Source organism: Pagrus pagrus, assembly GCF_965226575.1.
Source record: "Pagrus pagrus genome assembly, chromosome: 16".
Lineage (NCBI taxonomy): Eukaryota > Metazoa > Chordata > Actinopteri > Spariformes > Sparidae > Pagrus > Pagrus pagrus.
Genome location: NC_140200.1, coordinates 7,832,031 through 7,847,818, shown reverse-complemented (window position 1 = coordinate 7,847,818; position 15,788 = coordinate 7,832,031). Strand labels below are relative to the sequence as shown.

At 42.8% G+C, this 15,788-nt stretch overlaps 2 protein-coding genes across 8 annotated transcripts in view; one reads left to right on the top strand and one right to left on the bottom strand.

The window, feature by feature from the left end:
- Positions 1 to 10,980, top strand: part of itsn2a (intersectin 2a) — a 40,893-nt gene extending 29,913 nt beyond the window's left edge. For 4 of the 6 annotated variants that reach the window (XM_084377893.1, XM_084377890.1, XM_084377892.1 and 1 more), the window contains 18 exons: positions 79 to 119; positions 201 to 367; positions 1,067 to 1,100; positions 1,236 to 1,372; positions 2,634 to 2,730; positions 3,187 to 3,378; positions 3,617 to 3,661; positions 6,892 to 7,013; positions 7,107 to 7,213; positions 7,711 to 7,894; positions 7,982 to 8,080; positions 8,156 to 8,323; positions 8,528 to 8,740; positions 8,858 to 8,979; positions 9,074 to 9,156; positions 9,233 to 9,316; positions 9,406 to 9,579; positions 10,172 to 10,980. In XM_084377893.1, the coding sequence (XP_084234019.1) occupies positions 79 to 119; positions 201 to 367; positions 1,067 to 1,100; positions 1,236 to 1,372; positions 2,634 to 2,730; positions 3,187 to 3,378; positions 3,617 to 3,661; positions 6,892 to 7,013; positions 7,107 to 7,213; positions 7,711 to 7,894; positions 7,982 to 8,080; positions 8,156 to 8,323; positions 8,528 to 8,740; positions 8,858 to 8,979; positions 9,074 to 9,156; positions 9,233 to 9,316; positions 9,406 to 9,579; positions 10,172 to 10,323 (2,221 nt within the window). In that variant the 3' untranslated portion in view covers positions 10,324 to 10,980. The remainder of the gene's footprint in view (positions 1 to 78; positions 120 to 200; positions 368 to 1,066; positions 1,101 to 1,235; positions 1,373 to 2,633; positions 2,731 to 3,186; positions 3,379 to 3,616; positions 3,662 to 6,891; positions 7,014 to 7,106; positions 7,214 to 7,710; positions 7,895 to 7,981; positions 8,081 to 8,155; positions 8,324 to 8,527; positions 8,741 to 8,857; positions 8,980 to 9,073; positions 9,157 to 9,232; positions 9,317 to 9,405; positions 9,580 to 10,171) is intronic. The other 2 variants (XM_084377894.1, XM_084377891.1) reach the window with 1 other exon arrangement.
- Positions 10,981 to 11,042: 62 nt separating this feature from the next.
- fam228a (family with sequence similarity 228 member A) lies at positions 11,043 to 14,966 on the bottom strand. 2 transcript variants are annotated; one of them, XM_084377895.1, is made up of 9 exons: positions 14,707 to 14,966; positions 14,382 to 14,464; positions 13,254 to 13,436; positions 13,088 to 13,165; positions 12,764 to 12,958; positions 12,486 to 12,566; positions 12,284 to 12,371; positions 11,322 to 11,466; positions 11,043 to 11,200 (listed from the first exon to the last, which is right to left on the bottom strand). In XM_084377895.1, the coding sequence occupies exons 2-9, from the start codon at positions 14,460 to 14,462 to the stop codon at positions 11,062 to 11,064; spliced, it is 990 nt and encodes a 329-aa protein (XP_084234021.1). In that variant the 5' UTR covers positions 14,463 to 14,464; positions 14,707 to 14,966; the 3' UTR covers positions 11,043 to 11,061. The 2 variants fall into 2 exon arrangements, with proteins under 2 accessions (XP_084234021.1, XP_084234022.1); XM_084377896.1 differs by having other exon boundaries at positions 12,764 to 12,955.
- Positions 14,967 to 15,788: the final 822 nt, after the last annotated feature.

The following is a 15,788-nucleotide window of genomic DNA, read 5'->3' as shown; positions in this document are numbered from 1 at the left end:
CACACACAGACACACACCTCTGATGTCGAATTAAGTTGAGCATGAGCCTAAACTGACTTTGTGTTGATCTCATTCTAGTTTGGACGCATTTGACGCAGGCGACTCTGTTCATCTAGAGGGTAAGTTGAGTTTACGTGCAGAGTAACAGGTTTTAACATGACGAAGTTCTGACTTTCACTCCCGTGTTCGATCCAAACCAGAGTATGTGGCCTTGTACACGTACGAGAGCCCGGAGATGGGGGACCTGACGTTCAATGAGGGGGATGTCGTCATAGTGACGGAGAGAGAGGGAGAGTGGTGGCGAGGATGCATCGGGGATCAGACGGGGGTTTTCCCCTCGAACTACGTCCGACCTGTCGAACCAGAGGTCAGTCCACTTGTGTTTATTAGTGGGAGAGTTCTGTTAGAACCATGGTACTGCTGTTCTGACATGAACTTGAAATGTTTGTGACAGTAGAAACACAAGATTATATTATTGGCAACACATTAAAGTGTGTTTACAGGTATTTGGAGTACGACTGCATGTGTGAACAAGTATTGTAAAGACTTTTTTCGGCTCCAGAAGAAGCTGCATGTAATCTGATAAATTTCCTCCAGTGATGCCACTCAAGGGCAGAATTGCATTGTGGGTAATGTCAGTTCTGCTGTATGGATCTTGATCATTTGTTTTGAAACTGTCCATCATGAGTCCGACAGTGTTATCAGAGTGCAATGCTCGACCAGTGACTGCTTTTCAAAACCTGGAGCCTACATTACCCAAAATGCAACTCAGCCAGTGAGTGACATCACTGGAGGCAATTGATCATATTAAAACAGCCTCCTCTGGAGCCACATAAGGTTTTATACTACTTATTTTTCACATATGTGTATGTGTACTGTGAACATGGTGAAATTTGACAAACTATACTACAAAGTAATTAATCCAGTGATCAGTAGATGAATCTATATGTTGACAGTCATCTTTGATCACAACCCTAACATCGTTTTTCCTCATGTTATATATACTCTTCTTGAATTTTGTATCTTATTGACTTATTTATTACTTACTTTTACTTTATTCGTTAAGGCGACGAGACCTGGAGCTTCAACCAAAAAGCCTGGTGAGAAAATGCACACATTACACACACACACACACACACACACACACACTGTCACATTATGCTGATTGCCTCTGTAATGCTCTTGACATTTACCTGATCTAAATTCATCCTCAGCTATTTCTGTTTGGTCAACAGAGATCGCTCAGGCAGTCAGCACCACCGCCGCCGCCGCCACCGTCGCTCCCATGATACATCAGCTGCGTCTGTCTCCAGGGCAACTGATTGTGGTCCTGGCTAAGAACTCCACCGGCTGGTGGCTCGGTGAACTACAGGTCAGTCATTACAGCCACATGGTCCCTGTGAGAGTTATGAGTCTTTTTTGAGAAAATAAAAGTAGAAGAATAATCTTAGCTGCTAATACTTAAGCATGTCACAAACAAGGTTGTACTTCTTATAGCTCTAAATCCTGATGTGCAGTTCAAGGTCACCTGCACTGTGTAGCACTGTATGAGCATGATTAATCAGCTGTAGTCCACTTAAATCCACTGCTCATATCTGAATATCCACATTGCTGGAGAATTGAAGGTAAATGAGAGAATGTAAATTTTAAATATTTAAAGGTGCAATATGTAATAAATGACCTCTGGATGTCACCCACTGCTATGTTGCAGTATGTAAGAATTGCCCACCTGTCGAAACAAACAGGGTGCAGCATATGACCGGGGTAGCTGCTAACTGCTGCTAACTGTAGCTGCCTTAAGGTAGTAGGCTTGGTGGTTAGCTGGTTAGCATGCTAACTTCATTAGATGTGCTATTTCTTCACATTCTGTTGATAATTTTTGAACGTTTTAGGCTATAATTCTTAAGTATTGCACCTTTAACAGCATAAAAACTATTTAGAGCACTGTTAAATGATTGTCGAGAAAAATGTCTTGGTCATGTTTGATGTATGTCATGTCCTACAAGCCTTAAAACATGATGGAGGAAAACATGTATTTTTCCACCAAACAACCTGTACTGTAGATGTCTGTGTATCTGCTGACTTGTCAGATCAATGGAGAGCTGGTGGGAGGTGGGCAGGAGGTTACAGGAGTAATAACAAGGCTGTCTATATGTCATATAGCTCCAGCAGTGAGAGGTTAATCCACACTGTCTATTTTGTGCTGAGGTGGCCACTGTAGCTCCGGTTAAACCCTCAGTGTACAGTTTGACACAGTAATGAGACGGCTGAGAAACAGCGAGGAGCGGACGGTTCAGCCAAGGTAGTCAGAGTTTAATTTAACATCGTTGTACAGTGATCTCGGTAATGAATATGCTGATCGAGATCAAGAGGGATGAGACATTAAACAGAAGTCTGATGGTCGTTCCACAGACTTCAGGTTGAGCTTTGGTTTGATTTATGACGGCAGTGAGTATAAATTCCCAGTAAAGACCCGTCGAGATTGAGCGTAGATTGTTGTCCGCGCTGCTGGGATTCTGGAGGTTCTGCTCTCTGCCCGGACAGAATCGATCCATCAGTTCATCTCGCGATGTAGAATTCAAAAGTGAACCGGCAAGAGATTGATTTACTCTCACTGGCTCTTTTCCCTCCAGGCGAGAGGCAAGAAGCGCCAGAGAGGCTGGTTTCATTCCTCTCACGTCAAGCTCCTCGGCCCCTCCAGCACCAAGTCCTCCCCCTCCCCTCTGCCAGGTGACGGCTGACACACTTTGAACATTGCATCCTATTCGTGACCAGTGTGCATGATCTGGTATTGCACAGTTGGGGTTTGTCTGTAATAAATGAAGTTAAATCAAGCATGCAGAGACGTTAATACATTATAATTCTAGACTATGATTACTTTGACGACCCTGCCAATAACCGCTGATGAGTGTCCGAGTCTATGTATTTGAAATTTTATAGAAAATGTGCATTGATGTGCTAAATAAGTATGATGCAAATGTCAAGGTGCCAACCTTTATAGTTATGTGTGTACAAACTTAAATGGCTAGCCATCCAATAACTGTTTGGATTGGTGGACCAATCAACCAACAGGCCAACAGGCCATTCCCAGAACCACTCTGTTAGTATAAAAATATTAAGTAAACTGATAAATCCATCTTGTCCACATACTTAAATTTAACCCCACGCTCGCCTCTGATCCCTCAGTGTGCCAGGTTATTGCAATGTACGACTACACGGCTGCCAATCGCGATGAGTTGAGCTTCTCCAAGGGTCAGCTGATTAGCATCCTGGACAAGACCAACCCCGACTGGTGGAAAGGAGACGTCAATGGGGTCACAGGCTTGCTGCCCACCAATTATGTCAAGATGACAACAGAATCAGACCCCAGCCAGCAATGTGAGTAAACCTCCAGCTTTCATTTCTGCTGCCCTTAGCAGTTTCTCTCAGAGGGACAATATTTTTCTGTCATGCAATCTGAGAGAAAATCAATAATTCACACGAGTAGCTGGGATTATTGTGGTCGTGCTGTTGGTGGGTACAAATATAAACTGGTAAAACATGTTCATCAGCTGTAAAAACAAACTGCTCTCTTGTCTGCTGAAAAAGTCTGATTGGTTGACTTGACTCACTCCAGGTACAGTAGATTCCTCATCCATGTCAGAGCATGGAGAGACTGACGGTAAGCTCAAAAGTGTTGGTTTGTGTCAATCACTGAGGGATCACTGATGAACCCACTGCACTTAAAAGGCCCAATCTTATACACGTTGACCCTCTTTATTGGCAAGAATAAAAAAGTCAAGTAATTTCCTTCAGTCCTTCAGAATAAAGGATCGGGCCTTTTAACTTGCTGCACCAACGATTTAAAATCATTCAAATTAATTGTTTTGGGAACTACGCTTATGAACATTATTGCTGGGGGAAAAAAAACATAAAACAACCAATTGTTAGGTAGAGCTAGCAGGCTGTTAGCTTAGCATAGAGACTGGACGCAGGCCTACCATGGACTTCAAAAGCTCACTAAATAACATGGCATAGCTAATCAGCTTAAATGTTGCAAAGAATGAAATGTAACTATGCTAGCTAAATAGGCTAGCTATTTTCTCCCGTTTTTATTCTTTATGTGATGCTAAGCTAACCGTCTCTCGGCTACAACTTCATGATTAGCATAATCTGGTCAAGAAAGTGAATAAGCACATTTCACAAAACGTCAAAGGACAAGTTTTGGGAACTGTGCTTATGCACATTCTTGCTGAGGATGTGATGGTCACAAGCTAAAATGGTAATTATTAGCTTAGCATAAAGACTGAAAGGAGGAGAAAATGGATAGCTTGGCAACTTCAGAAGGTAAGCTAACATAAAAATGTTATATCTCATTAACTTAAACCTATATAAATACAGAAACTGAAATATAAGGAGGCTAGTAAGATGAGCTAGCTGCTTCTCAGTGGTTCCAGTCTTTATGTTAACCTGAAAGTAGGAAGAAAAAACGTTAGCATGACTGCGTCAGAAGGTAAAACTAACATTAAAATCTGCCTACAGATACTTTTAAAGCTGGCTGATTAGCTAAGCCAGCCGTTTCTGGGCTGTAGCTTCATATTTAGCATCCTCTCAGCAAGAAAATGTATAAGCGTATTTTTCAAAAAGTCAAAATAGTCTTTAAACAATTGTCACCAACAAAATCACTGGGTCACAGACCAACATGGAACAACCACTGATTAACCTGAAGTGAATGTGGCATTTTTTTTATTTTTTCATCCTAATCAGTCATATTTTGGGTAAATTTCAGACATTAGTTTCACATGGAGGTTGACGGATAGAGATACCACTATGCATACAACTGTGTGTCCATTACACTGATCACTGGCATGTATTGAAGGGTGTGATTCGTGTGTGCTCACTCACGCAGCCGGTCTGATGATATAAAAGAGTCCATTTTTTGTGTGTGTCCATTAGTATTCATAGCTTGCATGTTCTCCTCGGCAGTGGATCTATGTTAACAAGAGTGAACGCACTGGACGTTTAATTAGGATGAACTCATTAAAGTTGCAGACACCAAACACGGTGAAATTTTAATTCTAATGAACTTGTCCTGACTTAGACACACCCCGGCACACACACACCATCTTGAGCTTCATCAGAGAAATAAAATGTAATAAATTGCCATCATGCTCCGGCTGATACGATTAGTAACAACATTTACATTTCCAGAAATACATTATTAATGCACGTGCATGTATGAGTCTAGCATTAATATTAAAACTAAATTAATGTCTGCTGTCTCTCCTTCATCTCACTCACCTCCCCTCCCCTCCCTCCCGCTCCTCCACTTCATCTCCTTTTTTCTGTTTCCTCTGTAGGACAGTAGTGCTGGCTTTCCTCTCTCCTCTTCCTCCTCTTCCTCTTCCTCCTCCTCTTCCTCTTCCTCACCCCTTCTGTCTGAGCCAATCCGAATTGCCCTGTCGCGACAGGAAGCCCAGCCGCCAGCGAGAACAGCCCGTCTCTGCGCTTTCCACCTCACTCGTTTAGGACTGTGGTGTTCTCTGCTCCTCTTGTTTTTGATTCTTTTCATTTATTTTGCTTCTTTTCTTTCTTTTTTTTCCCCCCCTATAAGGCATTTATTTCTCACCCTTACCCCCCTCCCCGGCTCTCTCTCTGTCCTCGTCTTTGTTTCCCTTGATGTTTCTTTGACTAACTAATTAACCAATGGAGCGAGGCAGAGGCAGCTAGACGTGCTTTAGAGGCTTTTGTCCCTCTACACAAAAGGCATGAAATGTGTAGTTTTTTTGCTAAAGATTAATGGAAACGCGGATCACCTGGATGTGTTTTGGTTACACAGTATAATGAAAATAATATGTGAATGGCACCAAAACTGAAGTCATTTAGTTTTCTAAAATCAAGGCTATGAATCTCTACGGCAAACAATTTCTTAACAGGGTCACTCATTCTTGCACTAACGACATTAAAGGTGCAATATGTAAGAATTTTAGTTTAAAAAAACGTCGACATCAGTTTGCATGCTAAACAAGATGGCCTCCGGCCCGTCCCGCTACAAAGCTCCTGGGCTAGCGGTGTAAATACCAACACTCCGCCGGTGCTCTGAGCTTCCAGTCCGGACCGCTAGCTGCATGGCTTACCGAGCTAACGGCAGCTGGAGTTAGCAGCAGTTAGCAATCACTCTGGCGATATGCTGCCCCCTTTTGGCCAATTCTTACATATTGCACCTTTAAACCTTGCTAAAATGGACCAATGGGAACACTCACTGTTGCTTAAATCACCGATAACCTTGATTGCTGCTTGCTAGCGCATTTGCTCGTGCTCAAAAAATAGTCGTGATTTTAATTATTAACCTCTTATGCACTCTTCCATTTATTAATGCTTCCAAGTGATCAAAGAGTCATCCTGTACTGAACTGTGATATCACCAGCAAAAAAAACGATCACGCAGATATTTAGCGTTTAGATTCACAGATAACGACACCACACTGCTGACATTCACGTCCGACCTTTGGCCACGTTTGTACCTCAAAGACTTGAACCACCCAACTGAGTCTTCCACTGCTCTCTCACACAAGCATTAGCTACTCTGCTCATTCACACCTATGCAATCATTCGGAGTGAGCGCTCCACCGTGAAAAAGGTGCTTTGTTTTCTTTTATTTTAGCGTCTTTGGTAGCAGTGTTCTTAGCGTTAGCATTGCCTGGTATGTTCATGTACTGCAACTACAACGTGCCTCACTCTTGTCTGTGCATTAAATGTAAATAAATGATCATAGAACTTATAATAAAGGGAGATTTTAACATGCTGATGTGTGAAGTGTTTACTCAGACGGCTCTTCTCGTGATCGCACATGCTTGTGTTGTGTGCATGCCCGCATGTTTGCTCGTCTTCATGCGTGTGCCGCGCGCTGTAGGGTGTGCCGACCTGATGACGCTGGACACCATGACGCCTCAGGAGAGGAAGAGACAGGGTTACATCCACGAGCTCATCCAGACTGAGGAGACCTATGTGGATGACCTGGAGCTGGTTCTAGAGGTACAGACCAACACATATTCAGCTTTTCTTCAGAGTATGAACCACTGGGATTGTTTATAGTGTTTTTGATTTTCTTTCCTTTTTGTCACTCAGGTCTTCCACAAGCCAATGTCTGAGTCAGGCCGTTTGACGGAGGCTGAGATGGGAGTGATCTTTGTTAACTGGAGGGAGCTGATTATGTGTAACACCAAACTACTCAAGTAGGTTTTCTACACCACCTTTATGAGCTATTCTGGTAAATGATGTGAATCTGCTCTGCTTCTTACAACACTGGAATGGAAGTTTTTGGCTAATATGTGCTGAAAGGAAGAACTGAAGGCTGAAGTAAAAACTATTTAAGGGAAAATCCACTGTAAAACATCAATATTTGACATTTCAGATTTGGTTCACAGAGTTATTGGGAATGTAAAAATGTAAAAATAGTTTTAGAGTTTTTAACTGGTTTGTTGTTGCGCATTGCCAAATTCTTTGGCTGGGAGGCTTTACTGCAGAAAACAGTAGATAGATGGATGGATGGATGGATGGATGGATGGATGGATGGATAGATAAGAAACTGCATAAAAAGCAATAAGAAAAAAGCATAATATAAAATCAGTTAAAGGTATAACAGCAAAAGGTACAGCAGCAGTTAAAGCAGTAAAATACACATATTTATAAAGACAATCAACAATCACGTCTTACATTATCTCCGTCCCAGGGCGCTGCGTGTGCTCAAAAAGACGGGAGGAGACAACATGCCTGTTCAGCTGATCGGGGACCTGTTGGCTGCCGAGCTCGCCCACTTGCAGCCCTACATCCGCTTCTGCTCCTGTCAGCTCAACGCTGCCGCGCTGCTGCAGAGCAAAACCTACAACCAGCCAGACTTTAAAGACTTCCTCAAGGTACGAGTTGTGGATGAAGAACAGACACGGCTCTGTGAGATGCAATAAAATATAAATCTCTCTAACCGTCTGCCTCCTCTCGAGCAGAAGATAGCCACCAACTACCGCTGTAAAGGAATGCCGCTGTCCAGCTTCCTCCTCAAGCCCATGCAGAGGATCACACGCTACCCCCTGCTCATAAAGAACGTAAGGAGAAAAGCTCTCTGTGTCTAATTATTAGTGATTTCATGACTTCTCTCTAATCCGTCTCATTTCCTTCAGATCCTGGAGAACACCCCAGACGGCCACGCAGACCGCAACCCACTCAGAGAAGCTCTGGAGCGAGCCGAGGAGCTGTGCTCTCAGGTCAACGAGGGAGTCCGGGAGAAGGAGAGCTCGGACAGGCTGGAGTGGATCCAGAGCCACGTCCAGTGTGAGGGACCTATAGAGGTAAACACAGTCGGACTCTGCAGCTTCGCGACACGTTCTCATCAGAATTTATGTTGTCTGGCGCATAAAACAAATGCACACGGCGATGCCAGGAAGCGTTTTTCACTGAAGCACTTACTGCACTTGACAGTTTCCCTCCTCTCCTACATCCCTCTTCTCCTCAGTCACGCCTCACTTTCCTCCCCGTCTCTCTCTCTCTTTCAGCACTTGGTCTTCAACTCGCTGACTAATTGCCTCGGGCCTCGCAAGCTGCTCCACAGCGGTCGGCTTTACAAAACCAAAAGCAGCAGGGAGCTCTGGGCTTTCCTCTTCAACGATTTCCTCCTCCTCACACACAGCGCCAAACCCTTCTCATCCTCAGGACCAGACAAGCTGTTCAGCCTCAAGACCAGCATCCAGCTGAAGATGTACAAAACAGTAAGCAAGAGGCACTTTTCTCACACAGGAATTCAATACCTTTGTTGTGTTTGAATACAACTTTGCTTATTTATGAAGCAGTGCAAAGGGAGGGTCTAAAAAGTTTTTCCTCTCCAGCCACTGTTTCTTAACGAAGTCTTGGTGAAAATGCCGCCCGACCCGTCCAGCGACGAGCCGCTCTTCCACGTCTCGCACATCGATCGTGTCTACACGCTCAAAACCGAGACCTTGAACGAGAGGTAGCCAAGACACGTGCACACCTTCACACACTTCACCGATAACCTGATCATGCCGTGTGAAAGGATTTACTGTGTGTATTTCTTGCGTCTCTAGGACAGCGTGGGTCCAGAAAATCAAAGCGGCGTCCGAACATTTCATAGAGACGGAGAAGAAGAGGAGAGAGAAGGCTTACCAAGGTAACTTCTGACCACGTGTGAGAGATTTTTGAGAAGAATCTGTGTCCACTCACTGTTCACTGTCTGTTTGTTTTAGCTCGTTCCCTGAAGAGCAGCGGTATCGGCCGACTGCTGGTAACCGTCGCTGAAGCCCAGGAGCTCAGAGCCTGTAAACCCAATGGTGAGGCCTCGTGAAGGAACGCCGATCCCGTCCATCCGTATCAGTTTCTTTAAAGCAATACTTACATAAGATGTATTGTTTCTCTCCAGGTAAGAGTAATCCGTACTGTGAGCTGACGATGGGGGCTCAGTGCTACACCTCCAGACCGGTCAGCGACACCCTGAACCCAAAGTGGAACTTCAACTGCCAGTTCTTCATCAAAGACCTCTACCAGGACGTCCTGTGCATCACTGTGTTTGAGAAGGACCAGTTCTCACCAGATGGTCAGTGGATGAGTCACACGTCACACTGATGTCCACACAAACAGAATGGATTATTAGGCTTTTTGTCCAATTTGTCCTGTGTGTACAGGATGAAGGGAATCATGCCAGGTTCTGATGTCTGCCTCGCTTGTTTGAACAGATTTAAAGCGACAGACGCTCCTCTTTCAACTATTTTTTTTTTTTTTATGTATGCTGCTTTTACCTTTTCCTGTTTTCTGTCTTTGTGTCTTGACTCTTATTGTGTTTGCGGCCTTGAAATAAGCGCTACCTGTCAGGTGAGGGGTTGTAGTGCAGACAGCCTGTAGGGGGCCCCTCCAACCAGCGTTCATCACCATTATAAATCATCAAACATCAATGAAAAATGTACAAAATCCAAACTTTTTTTATTTTTTATTTAAATGTTCATATTAGCAGGTTTTTCAAAATATAAAGAACATTGAAAATCTTGTTATTTTCAAAATAAAAGGAGGAAAAAAGACACTGACGCTGGTATAACCCTGAAAAATCTAATTAGGCTCCTCTCAGATTTAATTACTTCTTTCTTTATACATTTGAAGCTGTTTTACTAAATGACTGTTTTCTGCCTCTTTAGATTTTCTGGGTCGCACTGAAGTTCCTGTGGCCACCATAAAGAAAGAGATGGAGAGCAAAGGGGCTGCGAACCGTCGCCTGCTACTGCATGAAGTCCCCACCGGAGAAGTTTGGGTCAAACTGGACCTGCAGCTTTATGAGCCGACCAAATGACACAGCCAGACCTAGGGGCACACACACACCACTTAATTTTATAGAAATGAAGAAGAAGATATTTTACATGATGAGTAACAGCCACACACTTGCCTCAAAGTGCCTATTTGTATCAGTTGCCTTTAAAAAAACTCTCGATTTTACAGTCAGTGCCTTGTTTTTCCCTGAGCCACCGAGACCGAACGTGAAGGAGATCTTGCCAAAAATGTAGAATGACCTCAGAAGCAGCCATTTATTGTAGAAGACGGGTGTTCTCGTGATCATCAAACCAGCTGAAATTTGAATATAAATGCCAATATTTTCATGTTCACCACTTGGAAACGCAACCACACAAACCTTAAAATGTAACCAGGTGGATTTGTTAAATGATTTTGCAGTTTTCATATTTACAAACTGTTACACTTAACGGAGACATACAGCCGGTCCAAACATGTCTTTATTTGTGTATATGAAGACATAACTCACAGATTCTGTTATTATTTCACCCTGACAGCCGCACACTGCCCCACACATCTATATTAATGCTGTATATTTTAAATGCTGCACACTACTGTATAATGTAACGTCATACACATCCTGTGGTGTAACTTTGGGGTTTCATGTAAAGTCTGCTATTAAATCCTGGAAATGGCATCAATAAATTGTACATACAGTAAACATCTTGTCTTTGTTGTGGTTGAATGTGTCACTACTTTTGAGGTAGAAGTTATACATGAAGGTTCGTGGTAAACCTGGATTTTATTTTGATGAAGACGAGGATTGATGTAAACACGCTGGCTGCTGTCGACTTGCACATCTGGAGAAGAAGCAGCTGTTCTGATGGCACCTTCCATCTGGTGCGGCAGTCGCCTCGATGTGGTACGGTACGGTGTCGAGCCTGCGTGAGACACATTTGTGCGACATTACTTTTCACCTATTATTCGCTTATTTTAACATCGCTGTGATCCTTAAGTGATGTCGTGTGGCAGCTGTTAATCCCCAACACCTTATGTCTTTACCTGCTGCACTTCCTCCCTCCAGCCTCGTCCTTCGCTGGAGATGCTGAGGCTGCGTAATTAGATGAGGCCTGTCGGAGGATGTCTGCCTGAGACGCCGCATACTCACTCAGAGCACTAACACTCTGAGGTGGCTTGTATTTACATCCTGAAACGGAAGGAAGATTGGTTTATAATTTGAAGGGTGATTTAAAAAACCATCACAATCCGTGTGAAACTTGACATCTAATTAGGATTTACAATTACAAGTGACAGTAATGGGATAATTAAGCATGCCAAACTACTGTTTAGCATTTAGCTCAAACGTTTAACTAATGTAACAGAAGCATAAGTGGAGAGGAGACAGGAAGATGGTAAGAGGACTCAGTAATGTGGGTTATACAGTTATACTTTAAAGGTGCAATATGTAAAAAGTTGCCACCTGTTGAATGCATACAAACAGGGAGCAGCATAGAGTAGAGTCACCGCTAACTGCTGTTAACTGTAGCTGCCGTAAGCTAGTTAGCTCAGTAAGCCTTGCAGCTAGCGGTCAGGACTGGAAGCTCAGGTAACTGGGGAAGTGTTGTTTACTCCGCTAGCACAGGAGCTTTGACCAGACAGGCCGAGGCTAGCTGGTTAGCTGCTAGGTGCTAACTTCAGCAGATATCTCTGCAACACTGTCATAATGTCGAAACTGTACGTTTTTCACGTTCTGTTGATAATTTAAGTACATTTTTGATTGTTTTCAACCACAATTTTACATATCGCACCTTTAAGTTTGCTTAAATTAGCCACCATAAGCTACTGGTCATACCAGACCAAGTAAGGCTGCATTTTATTGCTCATGAATACGACCTCAAAAGTTAGATAATCTTACTTTAATTTCTCCAAATTTAAGAGGAAACGTCTGGATATCTCAGCTCAAACTCAAAGGAGAGCATTCATTATAGGTCCTTTATTTTATTTTGGTTATAGAAGGAAAATACCTGCTTCACAAGAACAGGCTCTTCTCTGTTCCTTCTGGCTTTCATGTAACTGAAGGTACAACGGGTCTTTGAAGTCCGCCGTACTGAACTAGGAACAGAGCAGTGGATATGTCGTCAGTAACAGACACATTTTGACTACTTCAATATGCCCAAAGCTTTTCTTTTTAATTTATTATTTAGTTTATTTATATGAAATAATTACCTTGAGGTAGTGTGGCTTTTTGATGTTGAGAAGGAAAGGGTTGTATTCTCTTAGATCATATGTGTCTAGAAACACAAACCCCTAAAGATGAAATACATAACAATTAGAGTAAGTTAGATTATTCAACATCTTGTGTGAGTTTCATCTGTATTTGCACTAATGAGCAAAGGAAAACACAAGCATCTCATTAAACATGAAGGCAAAACCTGTCTGTAGTAGCAACATGAGGGCTAATTTACTGCTTCCAAAGCAGGACTGAATGGTGGGATTACTATTACCTTGGCGCTGCAGTGATGGAGGTAGTGGCTGTATAAGCTCTGGCGTCTTTTCGCCTCCACCGGGCTACAGCTGGACACATGTTCCTCCACCCTCCTCTGGAGGGGAATCCATACACGCTCAGTCCAGCGCTTGTGCTGCAGCTCCCTCCGCCTCAGCTCTGCCACATCACGCTGGCTCAGAAACCTCTCCAGCTCCTCCATGAAGGCACATTTCAACAACATGCAAATTACAGACACAAAGGTCGATATGTTGTCTTGTGATTGTGGCATCAGCCTCGAGAATAGCTACAGAAACCATAAATGGTAAAGTGTTGGGCATCTTACCTTCAAAAAACCATTTTCTGTAGCCAGTAAAGGTTGGATTATTTCTTTCAGCTGTTGATTTTCAGCCTCCACCTTTGCCTGAACACAGTACCCAAAAGTCACGCTTGAGTAAAAGTAAAGATATCATGGTATGAAATATGAGTATGAGTCTGGTTGAGTGTAATACCTGCAGCTGTCTGAGGGAGGCGTGAGAGAGCCAGTCCTGTCTGGTGCTCGGCTGTGACCCAGATGGTGAGGCCTCGTCTCTTTTCTCTGCTATTACACATTTAGAGGTGCTCCTCTTCCTCGCACTCGGCTGAGACGGGCTCTCTCTGCTCTCTGTGGCGTCCTTCACGTCTGCCATGTCCTCCTGAAACACCAGTGGGGTCAGATGTCTGTGACACTCATCTTCTGTAATTGTGTCATAAACAAAACCTGCTGTAGTTACAGTTTACAGCAGGCACTTTAGATTTTAACATAGATCAAATGGTCTGTAAACTTTTGGAAATCCCAGCCTGAGTTCACAGACAGACAGACAGACCAGACACAATCATGTAGGTGAACAGAGGCCAGCACAACAGGCACTGACAGGTCACGTCACTACCTGGTAACCTGAGCTGCGTCTCATTGTTACGCGGACACATACGGTGGGGACATGTATGTCAGTGCACTCTGGGGATTTAAAAAAATAACTTTCAAGTACAAAGATGGCAGCTTCCCTCTTTGCTGTGCTCGTTGTGTGTCTGTCTGAGTTAACACCACTATCTTCATGTGCAGGACATTGGACTTGGATGTCACCTGATCCCACACCAGGCCTCTTCTTCTCTATTGTCCTGAATTAATAGAGGATTACGGTGGCTACCGTATCTGTCTGACAACAACCTGAAACCTTTCCATTCATCTTTCCAAGGACAGAGATTCCAGCAGTGCACATTCAGAAACAAAGAGGAGCAGCCGAGCTTTCAGACGAGTACTGTAGCTTCACAGCCTCCCTAACACTAAGAAGACCGGTGATAAATTGTTAGCTGGCAGGGGTTCAGTTTCACTGCCTTCACTTTTACAGTAAAGGCAGTAAAGTGAAGATAACCCTCTCACTCCTTATAAATCTCCTTTATAACAGTTGAAGTGCTGTCTAGGAGTCAATTAAAACCTTATTGTTCACAGATTGCCTAAGGTTAATGATTAATTAGGCTGCATCCTGCTGTAAAAAACATATACTGAATGCTGGAAAAAAGTATTTGTGCTGAAAATACCTGTTCTGATTCATTTAAAAGCTTGTTCTTAGTATAATGTACACTGTTTGGTGTGTTTTTACCTCTGATTTCAGCAGGCCGACAGGTAAAGGTGTGTGGAAGGTGATCACACCACAGGCAGGGTTCTTCTTCTTGGGTCTCATCCCTAAATCACGCGGAAATAAATAGTTTCAGCGATAACTAGCTTAGAGGCTAACTGTTAGTGGCCCCTACCTGAATCTGAAGTTAGCTAGCAGTCTGAAGTGCTACATGCTAAGTATCACTGTATTACTCAATGACAAGATGATTAGAGCAGTATTGCATTAATTGAATTAGATGCAAACGAAATAGTGACTTATAATGTAGAATTCACCAGCTCGTCACCACAGCAATGATGTGGTTTCTTACCGTTGCTGACTTGAGGACGCGTTGGTCAGACGTTCCTTTGGAAAACCGCAAAAATTAGCTTAAACTGACAAAAACGGCCTCAAGTTTGGTGTCAGAAGTTTGCAAAGTAAAACGCAGGTTGTAACATTGTACATGTGTGTCGTCGGCTAGCTTTTAGTCGCCCCTCTGAGTTGTTTCAGTTTAGAAAAGTGGAGTTAAAAAGAGGGAGATGCCTTCCTCCGCCTCCGCCTCCTCCTTCAGGTGTCCTGCCGTCTGAAGGTTTTTCCGTTGCCATGACACCGACGCACAAGCTCAGGCAGGACGCACGTTCAGCGCGAGACACGGAGCTCAGACTGAAAGTTTGGAAAATATTATATTACAATATAAATATATAAATATTTATATGCCCTGATTCCTGATTGACCACTTGTGTTATTTATTTATTTATTTATTTATGTGTTTTATGTTTCATTATTTATTATTCAATTATCTCATAATTTTTAGGTTGTAAACATTTTTATTTGTCTGTTTGCTACTCACGCTCAGTTAAGCTTATGTGAACATGTTCATGATGTGCCTTTTTGACTGTCTGATGTCAATGTTCAATAAAGTTAAATTAAAAAAAGATTTAAAAAAAAGGCAGACCTCAGCCATATACTGCATAAAAAGTCCTTAGATTTAGCATGGAGCAGATTTCTGGCTACAGGTGTGACAGGTATGACCCCCACATGAATAACACCAACATTAATTTATTTGATTTCATTTATGTATTAATTCAAATGGTAAAATCTACAATGACTCCCACCTTGTCTGGCACTCACGTGTGTCCAGACAATCTGACTCCAACGCAGCCTTGGTAGTAAACACATGGTGGCTGTATGCGTACAGGGAACTAAGGTATACTCTCATACGTGTAAAAGGAATGGAGGCACTGATTGACATCCAATCAATTATATTTAAATAGATGAGGAGTGAGGAAGAGAAAATATTTGTAAAAATGCAATATAGCTTTTGATAAACGACTGTGCAGAGGGAAAATATTCAAAAACATTACAAAATAATATTTAAAAATGTCTTTAATAATCCGGTAATTCCTTGATTGC

Excerpts from the sequence above, each read along its gene's own strand:
- fam228a (XM_084377895.1), bottom strand. The coding sequence starts at position 14,462 with ATGAGACCCAAGAAGAAGAACCCTGCCTGTGGTGTGATCACCTTCCAC. Across the intron at positions 13,437-14,381 it reads TCGGCCTGCTGAAATCAGAG|GAGGACATGGCAGACGTGAA; the intron begins GTAAAAACACAC and ends CTGGTGTTTCAG. Across the intron at positions 11,201-11,321 it reads GGAGGGAGGAAGTGCAGCAG|GCTCGACACCGTACCGTACC; the intron begins GTAAAGACATAA and ends TGTCTCACGCAG.